At 37.7% G+C, this 18,471-nt stretch overlaps 2 protein-coding genes across 4 annotated transcripts; both read right to left on the bottom strand.

Moving 5' to 3' along the window:
* Positions 1-1,174: 1,174 nt before the first annotated feature.
* Positions 1,175-3,585, bottom strand: LOC307003485 (dihydrofolate reductase). 2 transcript variants are annotated; one of them, XM_079621927.1, is made up of 6 exons: positions 3,351-3,585; positions 2,464-2,513; positions 2,246-2,351; positions 1,827-1,953; positions 1,622-1,737; positions 1,175-1,383 (listed from the first exon to the last, which is right to left on the bottom strand). In XM_079621927.1, exons 1-6 carry the CDS (start codon positions 3,464-3,466, stop codon positions 1,305-1,307), a joined length of 594 nt encoding a protein of 197 aa, XP_079478053.1. In that variant the 5' UTR covers positions 3,467-3,585; the 3' UTR covers positions 1,175-1,304. The 2 variants fall into 2 exon arrangements, with proteins under 2 accessions (XP_079478053.1, XP_079478054.1); XM_079621928.1 differs by having other exon boundaries at positions 1,622-1,653.
* Positions 3,586-4,223: 638 nt separating this feature from the next.
* cry1b (cryptochrome circadian regulator 1b) lies at positions 4,224-18,418 on the bottom strand. 2 transcript variants are annotated; one of them, XM_079621909.1, is made up of 12 exons: positions 17,667-18,418; positions 13,377-13,485; positions 13,115-13,257; positions 12,050-12,234; positions 11,876-11,964; positions 11,495-11,635; positions 11,053-11,364; positions 10,571-10,722; positions 10,265-10,467; positions 10,048-10,149; positions 6,188-6,280; positions 4,225-5,345 (listed from the first exon to the last, which is right to left on the bottom strand). In XM_079621909.1, exons 1-12 carry the CDS (start codon positions 17,822-17,824, stop codon positions 5,260-5,262), a joined length of 1,773 nt encoding a protein of 590 aa, XP_079478035.1. In that variant the 5' UTR covers positions 17,825-18,418; the 3' UTR covers positions 4,225-5,259. The 2 variants fall into 2 exon arrangements, with proteins under 2 accessions (XP_079478036.1, XP_079478035.1); XM_079621910.1 differs by lacking the exon at positions 6,188-6,280 and having other exon boundaries at positions 4,224-5,345.
* Between the last annotated feature and the right edge of the window lie 53 nt (positions 18,419-18,471).

The following is an 18,471-nucleotide window of genomic DNA, read 5'->3' as shown; positions in this document are numbered from 1 at the left end:
CCCCAGAACGGAACCATACCGCCAATCCAAACTGTATGCTAATTGTCAATCATATTTGACGATAGTGGTCCTGACAGAATTAGGAAAATAATGTTCATAGGGTTTATCTGAAGAACTAGCAGCTTTGAAATGGTTATGATTTGGATGGTGGTGAAGTACCACCAGTTAGCTGCTAACAGAGCCTTTGAGATAAAGTGTTTTTCTGTGCAGTAGTGCAGGCATGACATCAGAACAGAAGTCTAATTCGCTGCTGGTTCCATCAAGATTTTCCTGTGGGGTTTTTCAATTTATGAGTAAAGCCTGTGGTAAATATAACTTGAGGATATTTTGACTTTTTTCTCTACAATGTACACTGCACACACTCACACCCAAAACTGTCTACTCTAGTTACGTATTAAAGGGTTAGTTCACCCAAAAATCTGTCAATTCATCTTCGGAACACAAATGGAAGATATTTTTGATGAAATCTGAGAGCTGTCTGTCCCTCCATTGACAGCTATACGCAACTAACTCTATGATGCTTTAAAATGTTTTTAAATCTAATCCATATCAATTGAGCAGTTTAGTCCAAATGTTATCAATCGCAGATTTAATTTATGCATTTATTCACTTATAAACATTGATCAACAAACATTTACAGAAGCTCAACCGAACCTGCTTGACGTACAAACCTTGGTTCTTATAGAAGCTCAAAAGTGCTGCGTAACACGAGAATGAACCTCATTGGCTTGAGCTTCTGTTTACCGCAACTGATGTGTGAGTTGAACGTGAACGTGAATACAAGCCTAAATTCAATCTGTTCATCATTTAAAGCAATCGTTTCTCAAACAGAAATCTCAGATTTCATCAAAAAGATCTTCATTTGTGTTTTGAAGATGGAACGAAAGTCGTACGGGTTTGGAACAACATGAGGGTGAGTAATTAATGACAATTTTCATTTTTGGGTGAAATATCCCTGAACTGAACATAACTGCATTTTTGTTTAACCGCAATGGGTGTGTGCAGTTTATGTTGTAGAACAAATCGTCAAAGTATTGTCAAGTTATGTTTACCAAAGGCTTTATTTTACACATAAAAAACATTATAAAACCCCAGAGGAAAATCTCAAAGGAACCAGTGGCGAATTAGACTTACGGGTTCTGACATCATACCTGCACCACTCTATATTGTTAGATTCTATAAAGCCGACATAACTGTATTAAACCCAATAAAATGCTGTAAAATGCTGTTTCATACTATGTAAACATCTAAATCAACAAAAAAATCAAGCATCACGTTTGACAGTCTTGATTCCAGTCCTCGGCTTAAGCTTCTTTCTTGAAGACTTGAAATTGAAATTGAATACCATTTTCTTCATGAATTTCATCTGGTACTCCGGGAAAGCTAATATAAAGAAAATATACAAAGACAAATCAAGGTTATATAGTTAACTACAACTGAAACGAGAAGCATAAAAAATACATTTTCATCACTGAAAAACTCAAATAAATTAAAATATAAAAACCGTATTGTAGTATCTCAATGATACTAAATAACAGACAACTAAAAAAAACAGCGGTGCTCAAATGAGGTATAAGTATTATCATTGAAACACAAAGAATAAATCCGAGGATAATCCTACCCCTTTTGTTTTCTGAAAACGCTGCGGTCAAACTTTGGGAAAAACACATCACAGTCAAAGTCGGCCATGATGTTGGTGAGATAGATGAGATCACACCATGGATGCTCAAGACTTTCCTAAATCGCACAGTTACAAATATAAACTAAATGACTGTATTAATTAACATTTGCATAAATGTGAACATTGCATAAATCAGGCTTCTCACCTTATACACTTCAGGGCCCCCTAAAACCCAGATGGTCTCCACAATGTGACATAAAGGAGGCTCAGAAACCAGGCGAATTACTGACTCGAAATCCTTACACAGATAGTGGACACGTGGAAGATCTGCACTGAGGTGATGCAAAATAATCAAACGAACTTGACATACAGTAAATAAACACAGAAATCATAATATACAGTACATTTCAAAGGTTTGGGGTCAGTCAATTCTTTTTTCAAGAAGAAAGAATGCACCAAGGCTGCATTTAATTGATCAAAAATACAGTAAAAACTGTAAAATTGTGAAATAAAATAAAAAACTGTTTGTAATACAAAATGTAATTATTCCTGTGATCTTACCGACCTCAAACTTTTAAAGTGAAGTGTATATCCATACAATTGTTTATAAATGAATATTCCTACTTCAGCTTCCTGCTCAATACCAAATTGATGCAATTGGCCAAAGGGAAGACTGTCTCAGGACAGGAGAACCAGGAGACTCTGCCCCAGACAACCAGGTTCTTCTTCCCTGAGGTGCACCAAAATAAAATTATTTCATTAATTTTTTCTTCACACTACAAGAATTAAGATCACTGTGCCAATTAGAATTTAAATCAAACCAAACATTAAATTAACCTTACCAGGTGCGGACACAGCTGTAATTGTATCCAGAAAGAACTGAAATTCTTTTCTGTGAACAACATGAGCACATTAGACATATTATACATGTGCCATTTGGATAAATATTAATACAACTTTGTTAACTGCGTAGTGTGCAAATGCAATTTGAACTGCATGACAAATATTTTTGATGTGTTTATAGCTTTTAAAGAAGAAGGGCTGTGTGCCTAAATCAGAGTTGAGCCAAGGTTATCCTGCATGCATTGATTGTATTTAATATTTATGGCTGAACAGGCTTATATACATAATATTCTATACCAGAAAGATACAAAAAAATACCAATTGGTTACAACCACTATGCTATCTGTCTGCATGATGTCTCTTATCTGGAATGGGCGGGCGTTGGGAGTTTCCACACCTCTAATTCAAAAACCTGCTGACTATGACATTCAGTTAAGAGTTCTAAAGTTCTATGGCATATTCCACGAATAGGACACCAAATACCGGCCTCAAAATCAATTGTTTTTACAGTCCAGAAGGTCAAGACCTCTCTGACAGACACAGGTGATGATTTGAAGTTTTTAAAATGAACTGCTTTCCATGCTAGGCTCGTTTTGTGTTATACAACAATTTATATAAGCTAATAAATCTAATTTGTTTCACAACATAAGATTTTTGTGCCTCTAAACTAGGTGCCTCTAAACTTTGTGCCTCTTGTGCCTCTAAACTTTACTAAAAAAGTAAAGAGACAGCGAAGTGTACAGTGTCGAATGTTCGGTCAAATATTCGTCAGACGTCGCGTCGTTTATGAATTCATCTATTCAGTCATAAGGTCATAACTAATATTATTCACAAAATACAGGTATTCCAACTGGATAAAATTACTGATGATTTGGGTATCTCTTACGGAAGACTCCAGGGAAGCTGTCCGTTCTTTCCTATGCCCATGTCCCTGCAGGCAGCCGCTATGAGCCGGATTGGTTTGCGCATCTCCTCCCCTTCAATGTTCATCATCGTCATCATTTACGACTTTCACTAAGAGCAGCTTATCTGGTTTCTTTCTGTTACAAACGACCGTCGTCCATTGGGTTAAGGTGTTTCCTTCTCGACTTCAAACCCAGTTAAATTATGGGGCTTATAAATATCGGTTTGGTTCACCATGTGACATCCAATGGGAGTGGCTGGATATAATAAATGGTGTTTACAGGTTAAAGAACCAGATAAGTAAAAAAATATATATATATATATATATTAATAGGCTACTTGATTATTTGCTAATATTCGTATCCTTTCTTTTTTTTCGTGCTGCCTACAGCCCTAAAAATGGAAAATATATCACCTTCACCTTTATCAACAACAACACAAATAAGAGTCTAAATTGTCTTAGCATGTTTTGATGAAAATCTAATGTACTTTGTAATTTGTACCTACTAACACTCCTTTAATTAAACAAAAGTATAAAGTGACAGACCTTTACATTGTCACAAAAAATATTTCAAATAATAGCTTCAAATAGCTTTTCTTTCTGCAAAAATGTAACAGTTTCTGCAGATATTAAGCAGAACAACTGTTTTCAACACCAATAATAAATGTTTGTTGATCACCAAATCATCATATTAGAATGATTTCTTCACGTGACATTGACGACTGGAGTAATGATGCTAAAAAAATTCAGCTTTGCCATAACAGGAATAAATTATGTTAAAATACAGATAAATTATTTAAAATCCCAGTAATATTTCTAAATATGTTTTTCTCTCTCTCAAATATACAGCCTTGGTGAGCAATAGAGATTTATTTTAAAAACATATTGTAAACCCCAAACTATTGAACAGTATATTGTAAAACATACTTTTTTGGAAAGCAATGGGTCTTCCCTGTATATCTATATATTTAAAATGTAGTAATAGGGCGTAATCTAGCGAAGTAATCTGATCACGTAAAATAGATTACATTTGGTCCATTACTAGCTAACACTGATAATGAATGTTAAGAAAATTCTAAATTTTCAATAATAATATTTTACATGTGAATGCTGATGAACATGCTTAAAATAATCTATTAATTCCCAATCATATCATAATAATTGCAATTTACTAACAGGTCTATCATGTTTTAATGGTGAGTTATAAAGACTTTAACACTCCAAAAAAAATCTCATATAAAAAAATATAACAGCGAGTCTATAAATAAGCAAAAATAAGTTATGTACAATGTTTTGCATATTTTTCCCAGCAATAGTCTTGAAACAAATCCACTTGTGCAAAAGCCTCAATCATATAGTTACTCCATTACAAAAAGCAAAAATCTGACAAAATATACAGATTTTTGCTCTGGACATTATAGACATGTTAATGTGTCCATTTATAAATTAGCCTATTGATAAATTAGAATTGAACATTTAAATCAATCAAATTCTTTGACTTGCCGAAGAGCAACTAGTTGAAACATTCTCAATTGGGGGATTGTATACATTTCCAAATAAATCCCTCTTAATATTATATAGAATAGTTTAAAACTGTTATTGCCAAAATAATCAGATAACATTCCACAAAGGGACATCAAATGGTATGCAACATACACACACTTGGAAAGAGAAACCGATGAATGACAGTAGGATTGTGTAAATACTACAAAATATTTTCCTCCACAATTCAACGCAAACTCAAGCTTTACAGGTAGAATGACACCATGCCAAAGGGCAAAGCTAAGTATGGAGGAGTTGATAACGGGCATGCGGAGACGCTGTCCATCATGCCACAGGTCCCATCACTAGACTGAAGAGAGGTCTGTGCATCTCCTTGCTTCCGTGGTGGCTAGTAACTATATTGCCTCTGAAACTTCAATGCATGTTCTGATGCTCGTTCTTCACTATGTCGCTTCAAAGTACTCGTCCCACTTCCTGAACACACACACACACACACAAAACAAAAACAGCATGTGAGGTTATATATTTTTATGCCATTTTTGTTGGAGTTTCATTCAAAAGTTTGGGGTCAGATTTTTTTAAAAGAAGAAAGTAATACTTTTATTCAGGAAGGATGCATTAATTTGATCACAAGTGACAGTAAATACTTTATTTGAACACAAATATTTTGATTTTAAATAAATACTGTTCTTTTGAACTTTCTATTTATCAAAGTATCCTGAAAAAAGCATCATGGTTTTCACTAAAATATTTAGCAATCAATGAGAAGAAATGTAGAAATGTTTCTTGAGCAGCAAACCGGCATATTAGAATGATTTCTGAAGTACCGGTATCATGTGACACTGAAGATTGGAGCAATGATGCGGAAAATTCAGCTTTAACATCACAGGAATAATTGACATTTTAAAATATATTGAAAATAGAAAAAACATATAATATTTCACAATATTACTGTTTTAATGTATTCTTTTGGATTTCTTTTTAAAAAACTTACTGCCACCAACATTTTGAACAGTAACTGTCCACAGATGAATAGCACTGATTTTGAAAAGTCTGTGCTTTCATCAACATTATCCTTTACAAACATGCTAAGCCCTTCTTTTCAATGGCAGTTGTGTTTAAACGAGTCTGTCATTGAGAACAGAAAAGAACACCTCTTTGTAACTGTTTGTGAACTTGTCCAACTATATCACCACCTGAGTGACCTAGTTTGGAAAGAAAGACATGCTATTCAAGCAGCCTACGAACTAGTTCACACTTCACATGTAAGCAGCATTTATTTATTTCAAATTCCAAGCATCTGTGTCAACACACACCTGGCTGTGGTTGCACACTGTTGACAGGCTTTTGATCACATGACACTGTAAAAGGTGGGAACTCTGGTTGAGAACTTGCTCTTGATGGGTGCACTGGTAAATAAAGGGTAAACACAAACGACTGAAATCATCCAAACTGCCAATAATAGGCAAGGCAAGTTTATTTATAAAGCACATTTCATACACAATGGTAATTCAAAGTGCTTTACATAGAAGAAATTAAAATAATCAAAAGAAACAAGAATAATTAAAACAGTTTAGAATAAAAAAATAAAATACAGTGCAAACAGTCGGACGCACAGTGGCACAGTGCTCATTCAGTAAATGCAAAGCTAAACAGAAGTGTTTTGAGTCTGGATTTGAATGTGGCTACTGTAGGAGCACACCTGATCTCTTCTGGAAGCTGGTTCCAGCTGCGGCTGGCATAATAGCTAAAAGCGAACTCTCCTTGCTTTGAGTGAACCCTTGGTATTTCTAGTTGATGTGATCCTAATGATCTGAGTGATCTGTTGGGTTTATATTCAGTGAGCATATCTGCAATGTATTGAGGTCCTAGGCCATTAAATTATTTATATACCAGTAATAATACTTTAAAATCAATCCTAAATGTGACTGGGAGCCAGTGTAAAGACCTGAGGACTGGTGTGATGTGTTCATATTTTCTGGTTCTGCTCAGAATCCTGGCAGCAGCGTTTTGTATGAGCTGCAACTGTCTTATGGTCTTTTTGGGAAGGCCAGTGAGGAGTCCATTACAATAATCCACCCTGCTGGTGATGAAAGCATGCACAAGTTTCTCTAAGTCTTGAATGGAAACAAAGCATCTAATTCTTGCAATGTTTTTCAAATGATAGTATGCGGATTTAGTTATGGCAGAGAATGTCTAATAAGGGGAGAAGGTTCACTCTCGCTACACTTCCGGCTTCTGACTGGTTGCAGTTCCACTCTGATTCCATATGAGGGCGCTCACAGGACGAGTGCAGAATGAATGGAGGTCTATGGAGCTATACCCCTCAAAATCCACTTTTCTCAAGATATAATTTTTTGTCTAGTAATTTGAATGTTGTATTCGAAAGGAGATGCAAAGAAATTGCACATTGCTGGGTGTTAGATTTTTTAGAGTCACTTATTTGCTTTAAAAAGTCTTTCAAAATGTCAATGACGTCATACACATCGTTCGACCAGAGATACTGCTTTACGGCAATCCTTCAGTCACTGTGGTGCTTTCGCGCTCTGCACTTTATTTTCTCTCGAGGCATCGCCAGCACAGCGGACACAGGTAAACACACGTGCTAGAAGAGTTTCTGCTAGAATACATTCTGTTCCCACTTCGGATGCCATGATGCCATCAAGCGGTATCTCTGGTCGTAACCAGTCCTTCACTGACCAATCAGCGTTCATTAGCAGAATGCTAGCGTGTTATGGGCAACAACAACTCAACCTGTAAGAAATCGAAAGGACATAAGTACTCGTTCATTCAATTTTCGACCTATAACCCATGTTGAACTTGCCAAACCTACAATCAAATCTGAGATTTCTCAACGGCAATCGGCTGAAAGGTACAAATTTAGCCGTCTAGCCCCATAGACTCCCATTCATTTTGCACTCGGGGATGATCGCCCCCAGTGGAACTCTGGTGGAACTACAACCAAAATTCGGTACAATAGGACTTAATAGGGAGTGAACAGGCTCTCCGTAGACGGGCTCTGGTTATGGCTTTGCCATGACTACTGAAGCTAAAGTCTGACTCTAGAGCAGGGGTGGGGAACGTCCGGCGAGTTAACACTCCAAAAAAAGTGTTAACCCGCTTAAGTGTTAACTCGCGTTGACCCGCGAGTCAATTCCTCCCGAAAAAAAAACCCCCAAAAAAATTCGGAACCAAAAATCTCAGCAATTACTTTTCCTGTGATAGAAAACACAAAATAGGCAAAGTGGCAAGCAGCACGAGTTTCAAGTTTCTCACGGATGAGCTTCGGAGTCGCGCGCGCCGCACCGGTTTCAAGTTTCTCACGGCGCGCCGCACCGGTTTCAAGTTTCTCACTGATCAGCTTCAGGGCGCATAAAAGCATCGGAACGAAGACAGCGGAGGACCAGGCATGGACTTTACTTTATGTGTGTGGTAGTCGTCCACGAGGAGCTACTGCTTTTACTTTTGTTTAGTCATTTGCGTATTAATAATGTATTAAAGTGGATAATATAATAGATATAATATAATAGATAATATACAATAATATTATAACATAACATAATAGAGTCAGGTTTCTGGGTGGTCGCTTCCGACTGTGTCCTGGTCACAGTCAGAACGAACGCAACAGACACGTAGCGGTTGTCATCGCTGATATGCATTGGTGACTGTCAAAAATAGAAAGGTAGATTCAGAATGTCGCGCTTTTCAATAAATGTTTTTGTTGAAGTGAAAGGCAAGCCAGTCTGCCTAGTTTGTGGGGATGCACTTGCAGTGATGGAAAAGGTAAATCTGAAGAAAAAAAATTAGTGGCCGACAGCAAAGTGGAATGAGTGGCCGACTAAAAGTGGAATGAGTGGCTGACAGCAAGTAGAATGTGTGGCTGACTAAAAGTTGATTTTAGTGGTCGACAGCAAGTGGAATGAGTGGCCGACTAAAAGAGGAATGAGTCTGTGCTGATTTAGTGGAAAGAGTTGAGCCCAAGCTGTGGAAAGAGTATTATTGTGTGACTGTTTTTGTGCTGTAACGAGGTTATGGTGAATGCACTGCCTGCACACCTTTTGTTTTGTTTATAGTTTTGAGTTTCCAATAAAACGTACGAGTCCCAGTCACGCCGACCCTGTCTTCTTCCTTCCAATCACTGAACTTCATTACAATGGCACTTAAAGAATGTTAAAAAATTGTAAATGGCCCTTGATAGGAAAAAGGTTCCCCACCCCTGCTCTAGAGACACACCAAGATTCCTGACTTGATGTTTAGTTGTTTGACCCCTAGAGTGAAGGTATGCATTCACCTTGAGGACTTCATCTTTGTTTCCAAACGCAATGACTTCAGTTTTGTCTTTGTTTAACTGAAGAAAGTTTTGGCACATCCAACTGTTTACTTCATCAATGCATTGGAACAGGGAGTCAATGGGGCTGTAATCGTTAGGCGATAGGGCTTAGTAGATCTGCGTGTCGTCTGCCTATCTGTGGTAAGCAATTTGGTTCTTTCTCATTATTTGGCTCATTGGGAGCATGTACAGGTTGAATAGGAGTGGCGCAAGAATTGAGCCTTGAGGAACTCCGCATGTCATGGATGTCCACTCAGACTTATGGTCTCCTATACTCACATAATAACCTCTCGCTTCTAAGTATGACCTGAACCATTTTAGGACTATCCCAGAAAGCCCCACCCAGTTTTCCAGCCTGTCAAGAAGTATGTTGTGATCAACAGTGTCAAATGCAGCACTGAGGTCGAGTAGAACCAGCACTGATAATTTGCCTGTATCAGTATTTAAGCGAATATCGTTTATTATCTTTATGAGCGCTGTCTCTGTACTGTGATGCGATCGGAAACCAGATTGAAAATTGTCAAAGTATCCGTTCGAGCTTAAGAATTTGTTCAGCTGATTGAAAACAACTTTTTCAATGTAAAAATTATAATAATGATCAAATATTAATTTTTCATATTTGTAATATACAACAGTAACATTTGTCTTAAGTATATTAATAACAATTTTTATTATTTAATATTATTATTCGTATTCAATTTGATTGGTTTCCTAAAACACCTGTGTGAATGTATTGTGGACTGAGACACCATCACAACTAAAAACGGGTATGAGTCCACTTGAGTCCAACTACAAAAGTCAAAATAAATTATTTATAGAAATATAAGATGCATGACAATGACATACCTGTAATGTGAGTGCTCTCCTGTGAGTTGTCTGCTGAGGAAGGACCTGCTCCATTACCATCTCCATTGTTGGCTGTGCTGGATGGAACAGTTGCAAGGAGGCCTGACAAGCAATACGAGAAGATCCATTAAAACCCAAGATATCACAGCTAAACAGTGGCATTTAATTGACATATCACTCAACAAATGGACTCAACTAAAACTAAAAGTTTTCTTACCAAGGCCCCGGTAGCAGGACAGCTGCTGGTAAATCTGCTTCATTCGCTCGATGTTTATCCTGCTGGCCTCAGCGTGATTAACCATGGGTTTGGGGTAGTGCACTCCAATTATGCACTTAGCATTCTTCTGAACACTTTCTGGGGCATTCCAAGGTTCATAGATGAATTTGGCAGGGAAGCCCCTCAAAATGGGCAGATACCGCCTGTAATAATAAATAATAATAATAAAAAACAGCTTTAACCAAACTTGCAATTTACAGTGAAGTAAATATTAGTATGTAAACAAGGGTTAAGACTGAGTGGCACCTTATATAGTCTCCATTAGGGTCGGTACGTCGACCGAAGCTCACCGGACAGTAACAGTGAAAGAACTGCTGGAAGAATGAGCTGCATGAAAGCCACATCCAGCTTCCTGCGTTGACGCTCCAGTCAGCATCCAGCAACAACTCTTCAAACACCTTTGAAAACAAACATAATATCAATATAGATTCTAATGCAGAAAGCAACAGCAGATCTTTTAATGAAATTTTTGTATACAATATTCCAGTTTTGCACATCATGTTAATTTGCAACTTCAGATGGAAATATTTACATTACATTTACATTTATGCATTTGGCAGACGCTTTTATCCAAAGCGACTTACAGTGCATTTATTGCAGGGACAATCCCCCTGAAGCAACATGGAGTAAAGTGTCTTGCTCAAGACATAAAACATCCAAAAGACATCCAAAGTGACTTACATTGCATTTCAAGGTACATATTTTAATAGAGCTACTGATGGCAGTACCTTCATGCCCTCTTCCCAGCTGATCCACAGGTCTCCACGCGTGAGGAAGCAAGCAACAGCGTGCCTGGCCAGATGGTGAATCCACCCCTCCTGCCTCAACTGGGTCATTATGGCATCAATCCATGGGAAACCAGTCCGCCCCTCAGCCCACTTCGCCAAGGCTTCGGGATTCCTGTCCCACGGGATCTGCACGCAGATGGGATTAAACTCCATTTTGTCGAAGTGTGGGTTGTTAGTGGCGGGCGTGTAGAAGAACTCACGCCAGAGCAGCTGACCGTAAAGGGACAGTGGTGGGACGCTGTTCTTCTTGACCTGCGATCGAAAAAGCCAGGGGGAAAAAAGTATGAGAATAACTTGTCAGCCACTTCCGATCTTACAATCAATTATGACAATGATGAAGAGTGCCTTAAATGTCAGAGTAAGACAGTGTTGTACTCTTTACCTTTCTGTAGAGGTCTGTGAGTTTGAAATAGAAAAGTCTGCAGGATAGGCAGCCAAACCGGAGGTAAGGGCTCAGGCCTGTGGGGCTGGCCAGCAAGGAATTAGAATTCATTCTGGGACGCTCGAAATTAGCCACCCAAGCCTGCAATTAAAAAAGAAAAGAAAAAACATTAGGAAGTAGGTCACATACTACACTTCAAAACGTTGGTGTCAGTAAAATGTTATGTTTTTGAAAAAAGTATCTTATGCTACAGTAAATCCTGAATTGTTTAGTAAAACGGCCATTACCGGAAGCCAGTGATTATAGTTTATTAAAGTTATAAATATGGATGTTTTATCTGTATTTATAACGGTAAGACAACGTAACAGAGTAGATGCTTACCTTCCTCTCCAGGTGTCTCTCTAATCGAGTCAGAGCTTCAGTCTCTCCACCAGGCCACACAGCTGTTGACAGCCCCTCTGTTTCAAAACCTGAAGCCACACATACTGATTCAAAATCTCATCTACAACAGACACATGCACACATAGGAAAAGTTAAGGAACACGGGTGTCTCACCGAGCTCCTCCAGTGAGGGTACGCCAAACTTGTCATCATGGTCTTCGCTGATGGGTGTTACGCATTTGCCCATGACTCCAGCTGTGATCGTCTCCGCTGATATGTCCACAGGATCCATTCTGCTGATGAGGGTCTGAAATCGTTTATAGGTGAGAGGAGACTGTCCTCCGTTTAACTCTATAATCCTGGAGAAAGGGAACACATGAGTCAGTGATTAGGATCTACTGTATAAGCAATATTATTGGATTTTTGTGTTGTCAAGATATCAAAATTCAAAGCCAAAAAAAAAAGAACTTGCATGATTCTCAGTACAGCAAAAGCTATTATGCTTTTAAACAGGCAGGCAACATTATATATATTAACATAAATATAAAATTACATTAATACATTGAGTAAACTGTTTAATAAAAAAGTTAGTTACTATAACAAACAAATTATCACCTTAAAGATACAAATTAATGGTGAAGCGTGTAATTTATTTACCACAATTTTTCCAGGTAAACCGCAATATCAAGTATTAATGTAAACATAAATTCATACATTGAAAATATGAAAAATTACAACAAAGGTAAAATGTAATAATTATTATAATATTAGGGGTGGGAGAAAAAAAATGGATGCATCGCGATTCTCTCTCCAACGACTTTCAGAATTGATTCTGAGCTCAGTTTTTAACCACATGAGCGATGATGCAGAGTGTGTTTTAGAAACATCCGTATTCTGCTTGCTTCCAATTCCTCACACATGCATAAAATAATCTTTCATAAAGTTCGGAAAGGTTGAAGCGAATTCATTTTTATTGTGGCTGGCAGACGATGAATATTCAGACTGTGGTTTGTCCGTGTTCTGTATTTTTTATCTTTACTATTAGAATATTTAGCACTTTTTGACATTCAAATGAAAGATTAATATAACTTTGCATCGGTGTGATCTCTCAATATCTGTCTACATGACATTCTCAATAAAGAGTTAAATATCAGACAAGATGGGTAACAGCTTCCCACAGGACTGCTGGCAACTACGTGGGAGTCATATGGGCATATGGCAATGACTAGATACACTCACTTGTCCAGATCATAGAGTGTGTGGGAGATCCTGACGAAGACTTCCACCCCTGCCTCACTGGCCAGCTTCTTAATGGCGGCATCACGATCCTTCCCAAAGGGCTCGGAGTCATACTCATATGACAGCCGGCTGATTTTCCACTCCTAAGCAGAAAAAAAAGAGAGGGAGAGGCGAGTCAAATAAGTGGCACAGCATAAACACACAGAGCAAGTAATGCTTTACAGAAAACGGTTGACTAGTCTCAAGTGGACTGTTCGTTGACCTTAAATAGTCTTGGAAAAACATCCGTGGGTTGTCCCCTGATGACAAAGAGGCGAGAGTTAAGTTTACGAAGGCTGGCGTCCAAGTCCTCAAGACACTGCAGCAAAAACCTGTAAAACAAAGAATAATTAATCAACATTTAATCTCAACAGTCAGTAATGAGCAAATAAAACAGTACTTTAGATAGACATAGTTATTCATTTTAATTTCTTGCAGCAACAAAAGAGGGATTTTTCTGACATTCTTGCAGTCAAAGCAAGAGTCCAGCAGAGAGCACTAACGAACTACCAGTATGAAAAGCACACTAATTCCATTCTGGGCTGTGTTCAGAATGCCTAATATTTCTTAAAATAGAAAGTGAAAACTTAGCAGAAATAAATCTATCTTATTTAGTAGTTTGCTACACTAGTGTTTCTTAACCTTTTTAATTCCGAAGCCTCTCATTGTCCATAACTTTTTGAAACTTAATCTATGGGTGCTGCTAGATTCAGTTAGGAAAGTGTAAAAAAAGAAAAAAAGAATACATTTCAGGATTCCAGGTTTAAAAGCTGAGTGTTATTTAGGGATCCTTCTTTTTAACCAATAAATTTGCATGACTCTTCCAGTCATATGCAATTTGCTGGATGAGGATTAAGAATATTTTTACTTATTCTTTATAAAAATGCCCATGGAGTTTTAAGACTTAAATCATTTACAATGCTTTTGAGCCTCTTCAATGAGTCTACCTCATTTATCCAGTTTTCCAAGGCTGTGGGGTTTTTAGTTGTTTCAGCTTAGTTGTTTAACAGTCACCGTTTTGTTGAATGACCCAGTTAAAACCACTTATATACCTGGATTGAATCAATAATTAAATAAACACTGGACACATTTTAAAATAGTATGCATGATTTTGTTTTTGGCTGCACTAAATATATAATGTAATAAAGGAGTAATAAGTATATAATCCTATCTGAGCTAGAGTGTTGTGTGTTCAGAAGTCCTCTTGTGGGACTGTATATTAGTAGCATCTAGTGTTGTCAAAAATATCGATATTTCGATAAATATCGATACTGAAATATCTGAACGGTACCAATACTAATTTCCCGAAGTATCGATACTAGCCGAGCGGTCACTTTCACTTCTCTCCAAAGGCGCGTTGACAAACACCACACGTGACGCACTCGTCTCATTCGCTCTGGTTAAATAGCAAAAGTGAAGTGAATGGAAAGATGGCGAGGGCGGCGCCCCCGCGACCGGCTTGGTTGATTGATAAAGAACACCGCGAGCGGGCATGTAGGAGAATAGCGCGGACACGCGTAAAAACACACCGCGAGCGGGCATGTCGGAGTCGGAGAATAGCGTGGACACGCGCTACACACCGCGAGCGGGCATGTCGGAGTCGGAGAATAGCGTGGACACCACTGTCTATGGTGGACACGGGCTACACACCGCGAGCGGGTATGTCAGAGAATAGCGCGGACACGCGCTTCACACTGCGAGCGGGTATGTCAGAGAATAGCGCAGACACGCGCTTCACACTGCAAGCGGGCTGCGGGCACCCAAAAGATTGTTTGACAATCAATAATCCCTCACATCACTCATTTTTTAAAATTATTTTAGCCTAGTTGAAAAGGAACAGGCTCCAGGGGTACCATTTAGCAATCATAGGCTACGCTCAGCATCAGGGGTGTTTGTTGTTTGGACAGACCTTTCCGCACTGCTAAAAAAATCCTAAAGGAAACTGTAACTCTTCTCATTTTAACTTTTCTGAAACATTAACCAAGATGGCCTAGTATTGTTGTTGATATGAGTCTGTGTTGTCTCGTTTTTTCACCATAATTCTTAAAGTTAACATAATCTGACTGAGGAATCTTAGACAAGTAAATATTTCAACTGTGGTCAAATGTAAATTAACTTGTGCCTATTTAACTTTATTCAGAAAATTATTCTTTAATTCTGCAATTTGCCTTCATTAGCGATTATCATCAATTTGATTACACAGATATTAATTAAACTAAACAGGTAGACAATCTCTGAATTCAATAATGAAATGCCTTTAACTGAAAATTGAATGTTTAATCTTATTATTATACATTACTGACACTCTATCCTCCAATTTGATACTGTTACGTGCTTTTTTGTTACAGTAGGCTATATGTTAATCTTTGATAACAGTAGGTTATACAAAAACAACGGGTCATGTTAGCCCTGGTCCAATTAAAAAATATTAACAGATAGAACTCAGGACATTTTTGTTCATGTAAAATATACCTCATTGTCATGTTCTAGACTTGTTATATTTAGCTTTAAATAAAAAAAAATACCTTAATATTGTAGCAGTTTTTTTCTCTGTGGTATCGAAAATGGTATCGAATATCGATATTTTTCAAGGTATCGTATCGAAGTTAGAAATTCTAGTATCGTGACAACACTAGTAGCATCCAGTTGAGCCTTTCTGCAACCCTTCCTTGAGACGTCTGATCCCCAACAGCACGTCCTGGCCTCCAGGTCACAGCCATTTCGATGTATCTGCATATGCAAACACATTGGCTTGTGCTACATAACAAGCCAGCATTGACCAGAAAGTATGCTAGTAGCAAATGTTTTGTGTTTTCCAGCACAAATTTTACTAGGCATACATTAATGTTTGGGGTCAGTAAGATTTCAAATAAAAAATAATAATAATTCAGCAACAGAAAGGATGCATTACATTGGTCAAAAAAGACAGTAAACACATTTAGAATGTTACAACAGATTTCTATTTCAAATACTGTTCTTTTGAACTTTCAATTCATCAAAGACTCATAAAATAATAATAATAATCATGTTTTCAAAATTGATTATAAGAAATGTTTCTTGGCCACCACATCAGCAAATTGATTTCTGATGGATCATGTGACACTGAAGACTGGAGTAATGATGCGGAAAATTCAGCTTTGCATCACAGGAATTAATGACATTATTAAATATATTAAAATAGAAGTTATTTTAAATCATTATAATATTTCACAATATTAGTTTTTGCTTTATTTTGGATCAAATAAATGCAGCCTAGGTGAGCATAAGAGAAACAAATCTTACCGAGCCTAAACTTTTGATCGGTACTGTTCAATTCTGTAGAATTAAATAAAATAATTAAAATGTATACACACTCACAGTCTTGTCCTTTTAAGTGTTTACTAAATATGGTATAAAAAAATATATCAATACTTTATCAACAAACATTTCACCATATTTAAATCCTTTCTGAAAATCTGTTGTTGTCATGACAGGACATGCATTTTAGTTTCAGATTTAATACATATTTAGCCAACCATTTAAAATGAAATTATGCTTCTGCATAAATCACTTCAGATGCAATTTCTGATCTGCATTTGCATTGTAAAGATGGTACAGTACAAATAAGCGTGACAACGAACCGTGACAACGTCATATACACATGACCAGCCTTTGCATGGGTTATAATTTTGATTATAGTTTAGCAACTTTAAAGAGGAGTGGTGGCATAATGTAGGCAAGATGCTGTTAGAAGGAGAAGGACAAGTAGGTCAGTGCTGACAGGGAAATGAGGTAATAGCATATACTGACACACTGACCTACTTACTCATGTCCTGCACCGGTGGAGAGGAGAGTTGGCTGAGTTGTTGTACGTTACATCAGAACTCTGCTATGAGGGTGACCGCTCCAGGATGTCCCACCACAAAGTATGTTAGATAGATACATCTGTCTAGCATTAATCCTTACAAAATGGTAAACAATCCCAAAACTTACCTAAACCAACATAAACATTATTTTTTAAATAACTACATAAAAGAGGGCTATTCGTGGCTGACAAGTTCATTTTTTATTTAAAGGTAAGCTGGTCTTACAGCTAAGAGAGTAACGTTATATAAAAAAACTTCACTTTGTAGTATGTGTTCCCCTTGTTGTTGGTAGGCCTACCTATTATTCCACTATTACTCGTTAGGTAATAATATGTACTGTATACTAGTATCCATGCCTTGTAAAAATGTATTCAAATAGCCTAAGCAATATAATTTAATTGCTAATTTTCCATTGGACTAGCCTAGTTATTTGTCTCTTCAGGGATGGTGCCTAGTACTAGCTAAGGACTAGATACTAATTTAACAGATGCTTGTCACTTAATGAATAGTTACAAGGGAAAGTGAAAATATACTAGTTATTATTGGATTACTTACTAGTTATAACTATACGTACTACGTAGTATAAACATAAGTATAGACTACTTGGCTTATCATACGTGCTGATGTCTGATCCCCTCTGTCCTCTGTCTGATCCAAAGGAAACTCACCTCCATCTGCTGATTCCCACGTTGGACGATCCTGCAAACCAGGGGTCCAGTATGTAAACACATCTCAGAGTATCAGCTCCTATTACAGAGTCCAGCAGTGATGGGTTATCATGGAGCCGTAAGCCCTTTCTGAACCAGTGGATCGTATTGACAACCATTACTCCAAACGAACTGCAGTCCCTTGTGAGTTTACGAATGCTCCAGCAAACTTACTCCCAAACTAGGAAACACCAGACTTCTCAATTCAGGTTTTAAAAAAGTAGATCCGGTGACGTCTTCTTCAGCCTTGCTCAAGGAAATCTTTTCCCATGTTGAAGCTGAATGGCCCGTGACTAAATCAAAATTCATATTGCTTTAACGTTACACACGGTGTGATTGACACGATGCGCGTGCCTCCGTCTGTTTAGATTAGAACATACGCCGTGACAAAACAGTCAACACTACTGTAAAATGACGGACTAATATATATAAAATAACACTCATAGGAAAACAAAGCAAGCACGCGAACGTCAACATGGACACAAGACAGGGGAAAAAACAGCCGTTTAACTTATTTTTCCTAAAACATTAAAGTTTTTTTTTTAAAGATGATATATCCATATGCAAGCGTACGTTATCTACATATAACAATATGAGCGTCGACTAGACACGAATATTTACACAATTGTTGTCAGTTTAGTTCACCCGAGTTCACCCCGTGAACAGTCAGCCATTAGTCGACTCCACCCACTCATTGACGCAAACTGGCTCCTACGCAGCTGATTGGTCAGGACGTATTAGAACATCACGTTTCTGCGGTGTGCTC

The sequence above is a fragment of the Phoxinus phoxinus genome (assembly GCF_949152265.1).
Source record: "Phoxinus phoxinus genome assembly, chromosome: 8".
NCBI classification, from domain to species: Eukaryota; Metazoa; Chordata; class Actinopteri; order Cypriniformes; family Leuciscidae; genus Phoxinus; species Phoxinus phoxinus.
This window is presented reverse-complemented; position numbering and strand designations above follow the sequence as displayed.